Source organism: Talpa europaea (assembly GCF_964194135.1).
Source record: "Talpa europaea genome assembly, chromosome: 13".
In the NCBI taxonomy this organism is placed as follows: domain Eukaryota; kingdom Metazoa; phylum Chordata; class Mammalia; order Eulipotyphla; family Talpidae; genus Talpa; species Talpa europaea.
In genome coordinates, this window is record NC_140080.1 from 27,800,954 (window position 1) to 27,815,264 (window position 14,311).

At 53.0% G+C, this 14,311-nt stretch overlaps 1 protein-coding gene across 1 annotated transcript in view; it reads right to left on the bottom strand.

Annotated features, from left to right (window-relative positions):
* Positions 1-14,311, bottom strand: part of FSTL4 (follistatin like 4) — a gene marked incomplete at its 3' end in the record, with an annotated part of 381,026 nt that overhangs the window by 122,197 nt on the left and 244,518 nt on the right. Inside the window, exons 4-5 of the mRNA XM_084252509.1 lie at positions 7,280-7,473; positions 4,104-4,227 (exon numbers count right to left, since the gene is read on the bottom strand). Of these exons, the coding sequence (XP_084108635.1) occupies positions 4,104-4,227; positions 7,280-7,473 (318 nt within the window). The remainder of the gene's footprint in view (positions 1-4,103; positions 4,228-7,279; positions 7,474-14,311) is intronic.

A 14,311-nucleotide genomic window follows, 5' to 3' on the forward strand; every position in this document is an offset into this window, starting at 1 on the left:
AACTGTTACCATTCCTCAAAGAATGAAATTACCCAGATTTAGGGTCACCTCCAGGAATAACCATTCTTTTTTTTTTCCTAGAGAAACCTATTTTAAGGCAGGGCATCCCTCCAGAGGCAGGGTCTTGTCATTTGAAATCATCTCCTTATCATGTGAGACCCCCTCCTCTCTCCTCGATGGCCCAGGCCTTTACTCCATTCCTTAGCTCAGGATATAAGCCTCCAGTTTGTCCTAATTACACTAGAATTTACAGCCATGTAAATCTCTATAGGTATGTAATTAAATTTAGTCTTTTCCCCCTACTCATCTGTCTGATGTTAATTCGTTTGCTTAGCCATTCAGAGAAGAACCCAGAGGGGTGGGGCTTTTCCCCTGCTCGTTTATTTTTAAATTCATTTATATTTTATTATATATATATATATTTTACATCATTTTTCATTTTTGCACAATGTATGCATTTTCATCTTGGTTATATTCTCCATACAGTTCCCACCCCCCACCCCCCGTAGTGTGTCTCTGGTTTATAGTTGCTTGCTGATATTGATTTTTACTTTATTACAATACTGATGATCTTGGCCGTGGCCTAAACTGGAGTCAGTTCTCAGGTATGGCTTGCTTTCCAAGTTCAAGAGCCAAGGAGGTACAGACAAAATTTTTGATAATATTTATCTGAAATGCTATCTGAAATCTGGCTGTGCATGATCGCAAACTCACGAAGCAAAAGGACTAGGATAAAGCGGCGTCCCTGTCAGGTATTACCCACGTGGATAAGGAGGCACAGAGATGTGGGAGCAGGGGCTGCCTGCTGCTGTTGCATATCACCACCCCATTCAGCATGGGGGCTGTGAGGTCTGGCTGAGCTGCAGGCCCGGCAGTGTCCTGTGGGCCTTGCATTATTCCCTCAAGAAGACAAGGGCTGGAGGGTGGAGCTGCTCCATCCTCTCATGTCACAGTGACGATGGCAGAAAAACAGCTGCAAAGTCACTAGGTGATCATTTCCTCTGCCTCACAGTGGCCCTGGATGCAGAGGTATTGCAATAATCAGATTAACCTACTGCTTTGCTCTCTGCTTGCCTGGAGCTCACAGGCCAGAGGTGAGGGAGGGGACTGACTCCTACACAGCCAGCCCCAGACACCCTCCTGACTAGGGTCCCCTCCTCCAGGTCACTGAGAACGTGGTCCTGGCACATCACCCAGTGATGCCCTTTACCGCGCACTGCAAACTGCGTAAATCCTGGCTTTGCATCCAACTCATTTGCTGGGGCTGCTCTCATAGGATTAATTAAAAGGACAAGTATCTTTCTAAAAACCAGAAGAAACCTGTAATGAATTTAAAGCTGGAGAAAAATCCTCATTTAAGCAACATGTTTTTCCCACGATCCCAGCCCAAGCATTCAGAAAAGTGCGAAAACATGCATTATTGAAAAGCTTTTTAAACGAGCAACTTTTAGATGAATCTATTGTGATGAACAGACAGGGCCTGGGGCCTGGGTCTCTGATTCCTAGCCAGCCAGGTGGGGCTCGGGGAGGGAGGATGGAGGGTACGTGCTGAGAGGCCTGAGATCTTTTGCGCTGAGATCACGGTTCCCTAATTTGGAAAGTTGAAAGCTACTTGCAGAGAATATTTAAGTGACAAATGGAGGAAGAGAGGGAGGCCACCCTCATATTTTGCTCCTACCACTGTACAGAGACAGGTGACTGGGAGCTTTAGTGCCATCAATCAGTCAGAAATAGGCTCAGGGACCCTGATCTACTCCCAGGGGAGGGGCCACCTGTTCCGTGTTGCCCCTTGAACCCCCAAACCAGCTCAGCTGTGCACGGCAGCCACCAGCCACAGATTCCAGCCTGACCTGTACTAGGTCAGCTGCAAGAGAAGACCTGATTCAGGAGACTACCTCCCAACACCCCATCCCCGAGCCCCCAAGTGCCCAAGCTTATAAATACAACACACTTCTCCAGGGACAATGCCCCAGCCTGGATAAAGTGACTGAGTCCACACCAGGAGCCACCTGCAGGCCCACCTTGCTTTATGTCCAAGGACCCTGGCAGAATAGAGACTGGAAAATGCAATTTTAAAGTCACCTTCTTTGTCAGGCTATCAGCTCTAGTTTTTAAAATTAAATCCAAACTGTTGTAGCTGAAATGTTTGAGGTATTACTTTCTGAGTTTTAGTGAGATTTCTTAAATGTTCATTGATTTCTGGGTAATAAGTTGTACCTACATGTCTCATCTCAATTACCTGTTCAACATTAACTGAACCATAAATTCATTCCCAGGGCGCTGGGGGGCTCTGGTTAGAGTCGCTCTGATTTTGAAAAACCACTAACCATGTGTTAGAGGGGTGCATGCCGGGTCCTCAGAGCCTGCAGCTTCCTTAGCAGCCACGAGTTTACATTTTATTGCATATTTATTATTTGGGCTAGGCTGTGATGAATGGTTTGGCCCTCTGGTTCAGCTCTAGTCCAAGGCAACAGCAGAATCTAATTTGCTTTAAAAATGACAATGATGAGCCTTTCAAGTAGTCTGGGAATGAAGGAAGCAGAAGCCACACTGCTCGCGGAGGCACGTGCTGGAGGGAGGTGGTGATGCCCCGCTCCTGCACCCCGCTCAGGTTTATAAGGACCTTCAACAGGGGCTGGTGGCCCTCCCTTTCCTCATGAACAACAGGGATGCTTCCATTTCTCCAAAGTCAATAGCTTCCTGTTTGGTCCCAGACCTACTCCCAGGAATGATTTCGCGAGCAGGAGCTTCTGCAGGGCCAGGACACTGGGGAACCCAAGCAGCTCCTGTTTCTACTCAAGGATGCCACTGCAGGACTCATGAGTTGTGACGCCTGTGGATCCCCCAAATCGGTGAAGCCCCGCCTTGGTCCCTGGCTCTTAAAATGTGCCGGCCTTTTATTTCACAGCAACTTTTGCAAGAGAGCTTGACCTCAGAAAGAGTGGCTGGCCAACTCCCAGAGTGGTTCCCAGAACACAAGCTGCGGCCTTCCTGCTTCCTGCCCCGGGGCTGCCACCCAATCATCTGCGCTACCCTTGCCCCCCTTTTCTTGTTCATGTTCCATGAGATCACCCCCAGGCCTTGGTGTGGGGAGGGTGAGTGGAGATGATACAGCAGGAGGGAACGGCTTAGGACAGGAGGGAGGGTCTTGTCCAGTGATGTGCAAAGCTTAACAAACACTTCCCTGAGGAAAAACAGTCCCTCCCACCCCCACTTTCTTGGTAGCATTCGATTGTGTGAATATCTGTGGTGTAAAAACTTCTACCATGGCAGATTCAAAACTATCCATTATTTTACTATTTGCCTTGCAAAATTTCTCCAAATCTAACAGTTGGTTCTCATGAGCCAGGTGGAATTATTGATTCTTCCACACAAGCAAAAACTTAAAAGATTTGTTTCAGGGAATCAGCATCTTGACCTACAAAGGCACCTGCCACAGCAGCTGAGACCCTGCCGAAACCCTGTCCAGCTCCGCTGATAGTTGACATCGGTTACTCTTGGAAGAGTAACTCAGGGAAAGACCCGGGCCCCTAAGTCATTCCCTCCATTCACGGTAAGCACCCCACTGAGGACTCACTCAGAGAACCTCCCATTTCAGATAGAGCACCCCCTTTTCTTTTCACTAGGGATTCCACCACATCTCCTTGGTAATGACCATGCCCTCTTCTGCCAAGCCTTCTGAACCCTCCAACAGGAATTACCTCAGGCAGGGATCCCTGGGCCAGAGACTAGGATTACCCTAAAATCTGCTCCCTCCATCCTATAGTGTCATGAAATCCCCACAGGGTGCCGGCAGAGCCCTTCCAATCATGCTTAAATTTCAGTCCTGGGTACCTCAAGGACAGCGAGAAGAGCCTTTACCAAAAGCAGTGGTTCAAGCAAGTCTCCCTGCACCCTCCCCGAACCCCGCCTTCTCTCAGCGCTCAGTGCTCAGTCCTGTTGCAAAACAAAATCAGCGGCTTCACCTATATTTACATATATATATGACCCGAACTCAGACAGCAGACTTCAGACCCTGAGCCCATTGTGGTGCAGGAATTCCTACCCAAAGCGGCTGTGGGTGTGGGGTGTGGGTGCGGGGGACCTGGCGAGGCCTGACTTACGAAAGGCTGTGTAGAACTCAGGGAGTGTCAGGGAGCCGTCACTGTTGTAGTCATCAAATTGGAGGAGGTCACCAGGCGAGCACCCCAGGAAGTCCTCCTCCAGGTCCTGCTCCTTTAGTTCGCGCTGCAGGGAAGGAGGGAAGAACAAGGCCAAGGCTGAGTGTGGGCTCGCTGGGAGGTGGCTCAGGCCAAGAGGGGAAGAGGTCTCTTTTCCGCCCGAGGGGTGGGATTCCAGGCACAGCTCATGGGCCCTGGGGAGCACCTGGAGCTCTTTGCTTTTGCCTGTCTGACCCCCTCATTTTATAGAGGAGAAAACTGAAGTTCAGAGAAGGACAGGGAGTTTCCCAAGGTCACACAGGGTTTATAGGGCAGAGTTGGGATTCGAGTTCAGGACCGGACTCTGCCCACCTCGCCAGACAGAGTCCAGAAACCTGAGACAGGAGGGACCCCCGAGGCCACCTGGTCTATTTCTTCATGCTATGGGCAGGGAAGAAAACAGAGGGGTCTGCTCAAGTACACCCAGTAAATAAGTAGCCGCTGAACTCAGTGTGGGAGTTGAGGTCCCTGGCTCCAGCTGTGCTGTATTGGAAGGTCACTGCTTCACTGCTCCATCAAATCACATCCCACCCCAGCCTCACCCGCCTCAGTGCAGCACCTCTTAGCCACAGTGCATCCCCCAGGAAAGGGCAGCTGCCATTCTACTGACCAAGGCCTGACCCTCGGTCTCTGCCTGCCCTGTCCTACCAGGGACAAATATATCTGCCCTTGGGATTCTGGCCTGGGGGCCATGTGTGAACCCCTCTATGATGTAGCCTAGGCTGCAAGTTGATAAAAAGTAAAAATTCCAGGCACCTCACTCAGCTGGAGTCAGTGGTTGGTGTGTCTGGCATTAGAGTCTATAAAGAAAATGCTCAGAAGGAAATGATTTTACTTATTTTTTTTTTTTTGGGGGGGGGAGAGGAACAGAAGCAGTTTTTCTTTATTTAACAGTCTCAACTTGGCCTGCTATATTAAAGGCAATTTAATGTTATAATGTTAAAAAAAAAATGACCCTTCACCCAGCAAGTGAGAGTGGTCGATAAAAGGGAGATCAACCATAACGCTGGAAATCAATCTTCCCAGGATGGAAATTTCCCTTTGTCTATATCTGCATTGGAAATTGATTAACTTTTCATAGGGCCGACAATTTTTTCCTCGACGTCTTTGATTCAGTGTCAAAGAAAGGCCCACTTTAGCTGGGCTGTGCTTGGCAGATTTATGAAATGGATTTTAAGTACATTAAATTTTAAAGAGGAAATCATAGTCCAATTACCACGCTTGTTAATGGCTTCAGGTGCCTCGGGGCACGTCTGCCAGGTTACAGCCATGTGCCCAGGAAGGCTCTGCTCTGTTTACCCAGCAACCCCGTGGGCCTGGGGTGCCAAGAGCCACAGCTGCCTCTGTCTGGGCAAGCTCGGCCTCCCGCCATCAGCACTCCCCGCGTGCACCCTGTACTGTGGGGAGTCGCCAGGTGGCCTTCCTGCAGGGAATAAGTGGTAGGGCAGGGCTTTTCCCAGAGTGACTCTGGTCCTCCATGGGTCCCTGGTCCTGTCCCTTTGGAGGTTTAGCTCTAGCTGGGGGCTGAGCACTGGAGGTGGGGTCGTGCAGGCTGGCACGGCAGGAAGCTGAGGGCAGCAGGTCGCCCTGCTATGAGTGAGCAGAGCAGGGTGCTGCCCCCTCATGTTTGTGGCTCCCAGCAAGCACACTGGGGGCTGGCACTGCCCAGCCAGAGGAGAGGCCCTCTGGGTGACTACTCCATGCTCAGGTTTTGTGGGTGGTTGCTATTGCCACAGGCTGGGGAGCCTTCTCGTGGGAGGCATTCTGTGCCGTGAGGAGAGCAGACACACACATGTCAGCCCACCGGGGCCTCCCCTCAGTTCCACCACCCCCTCTGCTGTGAACACTCCTCAGGCAACTTGATTTCCTCCTCTAAAAATGCCTGTGAATTAGCGATTATAGTACCAACTGCACAGCAGAGAATGCTGGAAAGGTTTTAAGATAAAATCACCACAATCACTATAATAAAGATGAGGATAATGATGTCGACCATAGTCATCTATTGAGAACGCACCTTGTGGGTCACCAATAGGAGACCGTGTCACAGAGGTGAGGCTGGCCCAAGACCCACTAGCTAGTAAGTGCTGGAGGTGAGACTCGAATCCAGGCAGTGTGACCAAGAAGTCTGTGTTCCCAGCTACATGCCACCTAGCAAGGATCTCTTCTGTGTTGTTCCATCACAGGTAAAGGGCCCTGCTTACCACTAAGCACAAGGTGGATGTTTAGTAAACACCAGGGCCCTCCTCAGTCCAACCCTTCCTAGTAACCTGGCCACCACGGTGATAAGGTCACTGCCTTGTCTATCTGTGGGGGACACTGTGCTCTCCTGAGACGAGATGCCCCCATCTCACCACTCTACTTGGTTTAGGGGCTGCTGTCTCCCCTTGCATATCTTTGCCTGGGGGTGCTCCAGACCCTTAGAGGAGTGCAGGCCCTTCCGGGCCACCTGGCCTGCCTTTCTGGCCCCAGAGCCTATGGGCCTCACTGGCATGGCTGGTGGCCCAGGCGGTTCCTCCTTCGCTCCTTTCTGCTGTAGACACTAGGTGCCTTGGCTCCACTTCACAGCTGGAAAAAGGGACACGGTGCTATGTTTGGGGAGGGAGGCAAACAGGGCCCAACCCAGGCGTCTTCCCAAAAGGAGAGGGCTGCTCGGGTTGGATGCAGGATTCTTGTTAGCAACCAGGCTGGAGTTTGGGTAGTTATGCTAGGATCCTACCAAATGGGGGCATCGCAGGACGGAGGACTTGGGATGCCTAGGTCACAGCTCCAAACCCTACTTTTCTCCTTTTACCCATCCTGCTGCGAGTGAGGGCCTCTAGGAAGAGAAGCATTACTTCCTAATGAAGAGCAGAGAACTGCCCCTCTAAAGCTGAGTGCTTCAAGCTTGTGTGCACATGCGGGCTGGGGTGGCTGGTGGGGGTATCTCAGAGGCGGGGTACACTGGCCCTCTGCTCCAGGAGGGCGGCCTCTCCTGCAGGATGGGGGTCTTCCTCCTGTAGCTGTCCCGGGTTGTCCTCACCTCCTGCTCAGTGGGATGCTGCATTCCCTTACAATTTTCTTTTCCTGGGATGTGTACTCACCTGAGCCAGCTCAGAGCTGCCAAGGAGGCCATCACCGTCAGCATCCAAGTCCTTAAACAGAGATTCCACCAGCAGGCGCTTCCGGGAGGCAGGGTCTTGCACGCCATCACCTTCCTGGAGTGGCTGCAGGCGGGCCTGGAGCGCCAGAAGGACCTTTTTCAGGCGGGCGTAGTCGGCCATGGTGCACGGGTCACCTGGAAGAGAAGAAGGGGTTACTGCAGTGACATGTACCCCTTGGTCTTAAGAGAATGGTCCCTCCATCGGTTTGTTCACCCATCACACTCAGCACCCTTGGGCATTTACCCTGTGCAGCCCAAGGGGCAAGCAGATGGGGCCTGTCTGTGGGGACGTCTGTTTCCTGTGTCTACCCAGGCCTCCACCTCGTAAATATTTAGAGAACCTACTACATGTTGGCACTGGGCTGACTGCCAGATGGGATGGAATTCACAGCGCAGCCCTGAAGCACCTTTAGGAGAGCAGCCCCATCCCATTTGTAACAGCTCCTCTTTGCCTTAATCCTACCTTAAAGGTGGCTTTTGCATACTTGGCCCCATAGATGAAGGAGTTGTAGTTAACAGGACTAATAAGCCCTGCTTAAGTTAATTAGGTACACTCCCAGGGCTGAATTACTTCAAAACAAACATGTACACAAGTCCAGGGCCAAACAACAAGGGGCAGCCTTCGGAAATGAAGCCCGAGGCACTCGGCGCTTTCTGCCCAGGCCCTTCTCACAGCCAGCCTGCCGAGCAGCAGCGGAACTGCATGGTGTGGTGGCAAATGAGGCCTGTGATGCACTATGATGTGACACAGTTTATCTTGTGTCACATATAGGACTCAGTCTGTTGGCTGAGGCTGCGGGCTGTGAGCAGGCAGGCTGGGCCCCCCAGCAACCTCTCTGGCTCCCTGGGGGTGGGGTGCTTCTTGCACTGGCTTGGCTGGAATGGACATGGCTCCACTCCAGGTTGAAGGCTGAAAGGCTGCTGGAATGAACTGTCCAGGCCTGGGGCTCTTCCTCTTAGTTTCAGGGCCAGTTCAGGCACCAGGCAATAGCTCAGGGTTGCAGACTCACCAGAAAGCAGCACCAGAGAGCACAGGTCCCAGAGTCCACTGGGTTTGAGTCCCAGCTCTGCTGCTGCCTGAATGTGTGACCTGGGATCAGGCCTCAGTGCTTTTGTCTGAGAAGTGGGGAGAACAGGGCTGCTCCGGGGTTAAATAAGCTGTGCACAGAGGGGCTTGGGACTGGCTTGGCACCGAGTAAAGGCTCAAGGAATGACGGCTATGTGCCCATTTTTCATGATTGGAACCATATTTGCTGAAGAGGCTACTGGGTGGGGATGTCTGTTTCCCGCCCTCCCTCACCAGATGAGCCTGGACAGCCTCGCCACTTTCTCTTGTGGTTGTTTTTGTTTCCAGATTTTCTTTCAATTTGGGGTCAATTGATTCTCGTCAGAAACAGATGCCGCGACCATTTCCTCCTGCATGTTTACTTAGAAAAAAATCAATTGCTGTGTTCAATATAATCAAATCTATTTGCTCTCTGGGAGTCTCCAGGCTCTCGCAAGACTGGCTCTCCATCCCCCAAACGTGCTTGCCTTCTCGTTGGCCTGTGGGATGTGCTTCCCGGGAGCACGTAGGGCCACCAGCCGGGAAACCCGATTCTCAAGTCGGTACATCTGCACAGTGTTGAAAATAGTGCCTAGTCTCACCCCAAGCAGGTCCAGCCTAGGGGAAGATGAGGCTGCCTCTGGGGGCTTCTTATTTCTGAGTCTAGATAAGGGTTAGTTTTAGGAAAGGAGAAGATTAGCTTTGTCCAAATCTTGCCTCTCTTCTCCCCACACTCAGTCCCAACAAGATGAAACGGGTCCTGGCAAAAGGACAGGAGCTGGGATGCAGGGAGGAGATGGAAGCTGTGGGGTGATGGTGAGGGGAGTCGTTGCGGGGTCTGACAGGCTCTCCTGGGGCAGGTATTTGTGCCCAGATGCCACAAGGCGGTGGACATAGCACATGGGTCACTAGGAGGCTCAATCCAGAAATGCCAGTGGACAGCTGGCTCCCGGGAACACAACACAGCAGGGCTGGGGCAGAGGGGCAGAGGCGCCTCAGTATCACTGCACCCACCCAACCTTCCCAACCTTCCTCCAGGACCTTGGTGGGGCATGGATCTCAGAGCTGCCAGCTGTTCCGGGCCAGAAGTCTGAAGCCAGACAGTACCTCCCATGCTGGCAGGCCAGGGACACCGTGGAGGGGACATATGGGTGGGCTGCAGCCAACCCCCAGCTCTGGCCCTGTTACCACATCCCTACAGTTCACTGTGAGGGCACAGGCCTCCTGCTTCTCTACCCTGGCAACAGCCTCGCACCCACCTCCTGATCAGGAAGGAATGCAGGTGCCGGGCACCTGCAACAAGGCAAGTCCTGGCCAAGAGGGGTGTGCAGTGCAATGGGACGGCTAGATGCCAGCAGTGGATGGATAAGTCACAGAGAGTGAGGCCAGGGAAATGCAGGCGCGAAAGGGCGCAGCCACAGGGCCCTCCAGCTCAGTGCAGGAATGGCTGGGGTGCAGGGTAGAGGGGTAGGCAGAGCTGGGCCCCTCCCTTCCTGGGGCAGATGTCCCCTCTCCGGCCTCCCCTCGCCTGCCTCCAAGCACCTCCTGTATCCAGGATCCAGGCCTCCAGCTCAGAGTCTGAGCTTCCCGCTCTCCAGCGTTTCTCTCACCTGCCCACATTGTAACACCCCCTTCCACTTGACTCTGTAGAGTCCCCACCCACCCACAGTGGGATTGGAAGCTTCGCTTGCCACAGAGTGAAGACGTCCCTTTGAGGCAAGGTCTTGCGGGGCATCTGGCTGATGGAATGAATATTCACGGTGTCTCCCTTCTTCCCTTTGTTTTGCAATAGAAAGTGTTCCTTTGATGGACATTTAATTCCAGAGACTGCTACCTGCTTCCTATCTCTCTGCTCAAAAAATTAAATGCGGATGTGCCTGTGCTCCTGCTATAATCATCTCCCTCGGCGTGGAGGGAGTGTGGCTGGGATGGGAGAACATTAGAATCTCCAAAGAGGGACAATTACAGAGGGAGCTAGATTAATGAGGTGTCATAACAACTTAGCCAGATCTGCGGCTGACCTTTCTCATGGAGCACCGTCTTGATAAATGTAGTTCATTACCAACTTCTGACATGAAAATAGGATCACACTCTGGGCTCCTCAGCGGGCTGATCAATATTTTATCTGCCAAAGCAGGCCTGGCCTGGGAGCAGGAAAAACCCCACGCACGTGAGCTGTGGGATGTCCGAGGCCAGTGCCGGGGCTGGCCAGGCATGGAGGGCACCAGCCTGGCAGGAAGGTGCCTGGACCTTTCCAAAGCCTGTCGGGATGTTTGCCAGTGTCAGACTGACCCGGACACAGGCCTCTCTCCCTGAGAGGCACCCAGGGATGCCCATGCACTGGGAAGGGAGGGAGGAAATTTGTTTATCCAGCAAGTACCAATACAGTGGCCACGTAAGTCAGATGCTGGGCATCAGCGAGGTGACAGAGTGAAATGAGCCCAACCCTGCTCACCTTGGGCATAAAGTCCACTTCTCTGGGGAAGCTTCGGGCCTGGCTAGCCACTTAGACTTTGCAAAGTCGTCTCACATTTCCTTTTATGTTACCACCCTCTATGGTGGAATGGGGCTAGGAGTGCCCGCATTTTTTTTTTTTTTTAAAGATTTATTTATTTATGTATACAAGAGCTGGGGTATAGGCCAGCGGGGTGAGAGTATTCACCAGAGACAGAATGGGGAGCAGAACAGGCAGACTGACTGAAATACACTGCTGAGGGGAGCAGCGGACAAGTCAGGAGAGGTCTGCTGCACCATGTGGGTAGCTCTCTGGCCAGGGATCGAACTCGTGCTGCAGTGGCTGCTGACAGCTTCATAGATTGTGTCTTAACTCCTTGTGCCACCAGGAAGGCCCTGCACTTCTAAGGCAGGAAGTGGAGGCAGAAAGAGCTGGGGAGGGAGGGCCTTTCCTGCCCGGTGCTGCCTCCAGCCTGGTGACGGATGCTGTTGGTGGTGGTATCAGGAAGACATGGCAGCCTGTGATGAATCCCTGTGACCCCAGGACCTGGCAAGTCTGGTCCAGGCCACTCCTAGCTCCCTGCCTTCTTCAGGAGAGTACGCCCTGGAGTCACTGCTTGCTTCTCAACCCTGCTCTCCAATCCATTCACGCAGCTGGAGGCCCGCAGTCCAGCCCAGGCCCTGCCTGCGGGGAGCACACAGTCTTGGGAGGAGTTGTAGAAAAGCACTAACACCCTGTCCAGGTTCCTCAGTCAGCCCCAGAGGGGGTGGGAGGCCTGGGTCAACCATCCGGCACCACTGGTCCCGGTGCTTACATCTTCAGCCTGCGGGCATTTTCTGGCTTCCTGAGTATGCTGGGTGCTCATATGGGAAATTTCCTGGGGAGTGGCATTAATGCTCCCCCAGAGTAGCCTTCCACCTATGAGGGCTGGGCATTAGTGGAAGAGTACCTTGTTCCCTCACACCTCAGTGGACCAATTTTGAGGAGTGCTCCACACAGTCCCTCTGGGGTCCCCAGAAGGACTGAGCCCCAGCTGCCCATTAGTGGCAACCCACCTGTATTAGCTTGTTCCCTCCCTGGTCTCACTTCCCTATACTTTTTTTCACTTATACTTCTTGGGGTCTCCTCCAGATGTGCTGCTCACCCCTAGATCCTCGTCTCAGCAGTGGGTAAGCAGGGAGGGCAGGCTTCCTGGCGGAGGAAGAGGAAGTCCCTCTTCCCTGGAATTCTTCTATCCTTATCAAAAGACTTCAGTCTAACCAAGGTCACCACAAACACCCCCAAAACCCTTTTTTTGGGTGAAGACACACATTTCTCTTTTCCTGGCAACCTCTAAGACACAGAGGAAACAAATATTTTTCTAAAGGGGGAGGGTGGACAGCAAAAGCAGGAGGGGGCAATAGACTAGGGTGGAGGACTCTGGGCGCCTTGGCGGGTGTGGTGACACACATCTGAGGAGGTGTGCGCCTAACTATATGCAACATTTCTAGTGTTGTAAACGATGTCACTGCAATAAAAACAAGCAAAAATAAATATCCTTCCACGGGTGTGGGTAGAAAGCTGTGCAGCATGGGTGATGTTGGTGCTGCCCACACATGAGGCAGCCCCTGGGCCCCAAACAGGCAGCTCCTGGTGAGCCTTGTTCAAGGCACACACTTCAGGGTCACACACACATGTCCTACTCTCCAGATCTCCCTCTGGAAGCCCCATCATTCTTGGGTCAATTGCTCATGGAGCTTGATTGCTCCAGGCTGGACCACAGTGGCCCGGCTGGGGAGCAGGCCTGCCATCCGGGGGGCCCCTGCCATCCTCACCATCATTGGGATCAGCTTCCCTGGGGGCACTTGGGAGAAGTGCTGGGGTCCCCAGGCCTCGGCTATTCCCCCTCCTGGGGATTTCCCTCCAAAGACTGGGCTCTGTCCTGGTCCCGAGTGACATGGTCTCTCCTTTCCTGGGACTCAGGTGCGCCTTAAACAGGGGCAGGCACAGAGTGTGATGAAACTGGGGGATACTAGTTTAGATCTGGTGATGCTTCAACAGTGAACTAGACAAAATGTAATCCAAGCCTCCTGGAGATCTGAATGAAGAACATTCCAGATGGAGGAAGCAGTAAGTGCCTAGTGCTTGTCAGGCACATGCTTTGCAGACCAGCACTGCTGAATGGTTCCTCCGGCCACACCCCACTTCTTCAAGTCCCTGTGTGGACTTGCTGGGTGGGTGGGCTGCAGTGACCCCAGTGAAGATGAAAAGACCCAGGATTTGGGTATTCAGTCTCTTGCCCAACTTGAGGGGCACTTGAGGAGCGTGATCAGGAATAGGGTTGGGTGAACCAGGCCTTAGGGGTCCCATGCAGTAGATGAGGGAGATTATGGTGATTTAATTTCTTTCTTCACAGAAAGAAACTCTTTCCAAGAGTTCTTCAATGGACATGGACCTCTTTTATAAGATGAATGTTTAAAACCAGCAGCTGAGTGGGGAGTCTGGAGCTACAGACCAGGTCTGGCAGTCACAGGTACCCTCTGCCCCACCTCGGCGCAGCTCTTGCCTGAGCCTCCAGTGAAACCAGGGGGGGTCGAGAATGAAAAATTAAAACTGGGACTTGGCAAAGTGTCACCTTCACTGGCCCTGCTAGGAAGCTCTGCACCAGGAAACCAAGGCCTGCAAGGGGCAAGTCTTTGCTGGACTTGCCCCAGCTCAGGCGCTAGCCTCTGGCCTCTCACGTGGCCATCTGCACGGGAGCAGATCCGCCTTTGTCAGCCTGCCTTTTCGCTGGTTCACACAACTTCCCAGGAGCCTTCAGGTCACCAGAAGAGCTCAGCATCCAGGCCAGCGATGGGGCCGCGGTTAGGCCAAGTCCTCTTTTAAGTGCGCTCATATAAGCACAGTGGCTCCTGGGAGAAAGGATTTAAAGTTCACTTCCCAGAGCCCCTCAATTCATGTCAGGACCCAGTTCCCAGCACAGGATAGTCCCAGTGAGGTAAAGAAAAGGAAGGACAAGGCTTTGCTGTGTGACCTGTATGCCTAGCGTTCTGGCGGCCCCTTCTCCTGTCCGTCCCTGCCTTGTCCTGGTCCCTCCCTCGGCTCACTCCCACCAGCCTTCTGACTCACAGGCTCCTGCTCCTCTGGTCTCTCTGCCTCCTTCCACAGTCACCCTCATCTTGCACATCCCTCCATTAGGGAGACTTTCTTCCCCCCGGACCTTATTAGCCCCCCCATGGGTACCCTTGATGCCCAGTACTGGGAGCGCCATCACAGGTGAAGGTAAAGGTGCTCACTAAATGTGGACTGGCCGACGACGGAATTCTCCATGGAGAGGGTGGGAGGAGGGCTTGGGGAGCGGCTGCGACCCAAGTTCCCTGACCACAGGCCCAGAACTGCGGAGGGGCTGGGGGCCCCTGTCACCCATCACTGGCTCCTGGGGAGGGAATGGTGCTGTGGGTGCAGTGGGTGGCTCCAGAGCGTGGCACTGCTCG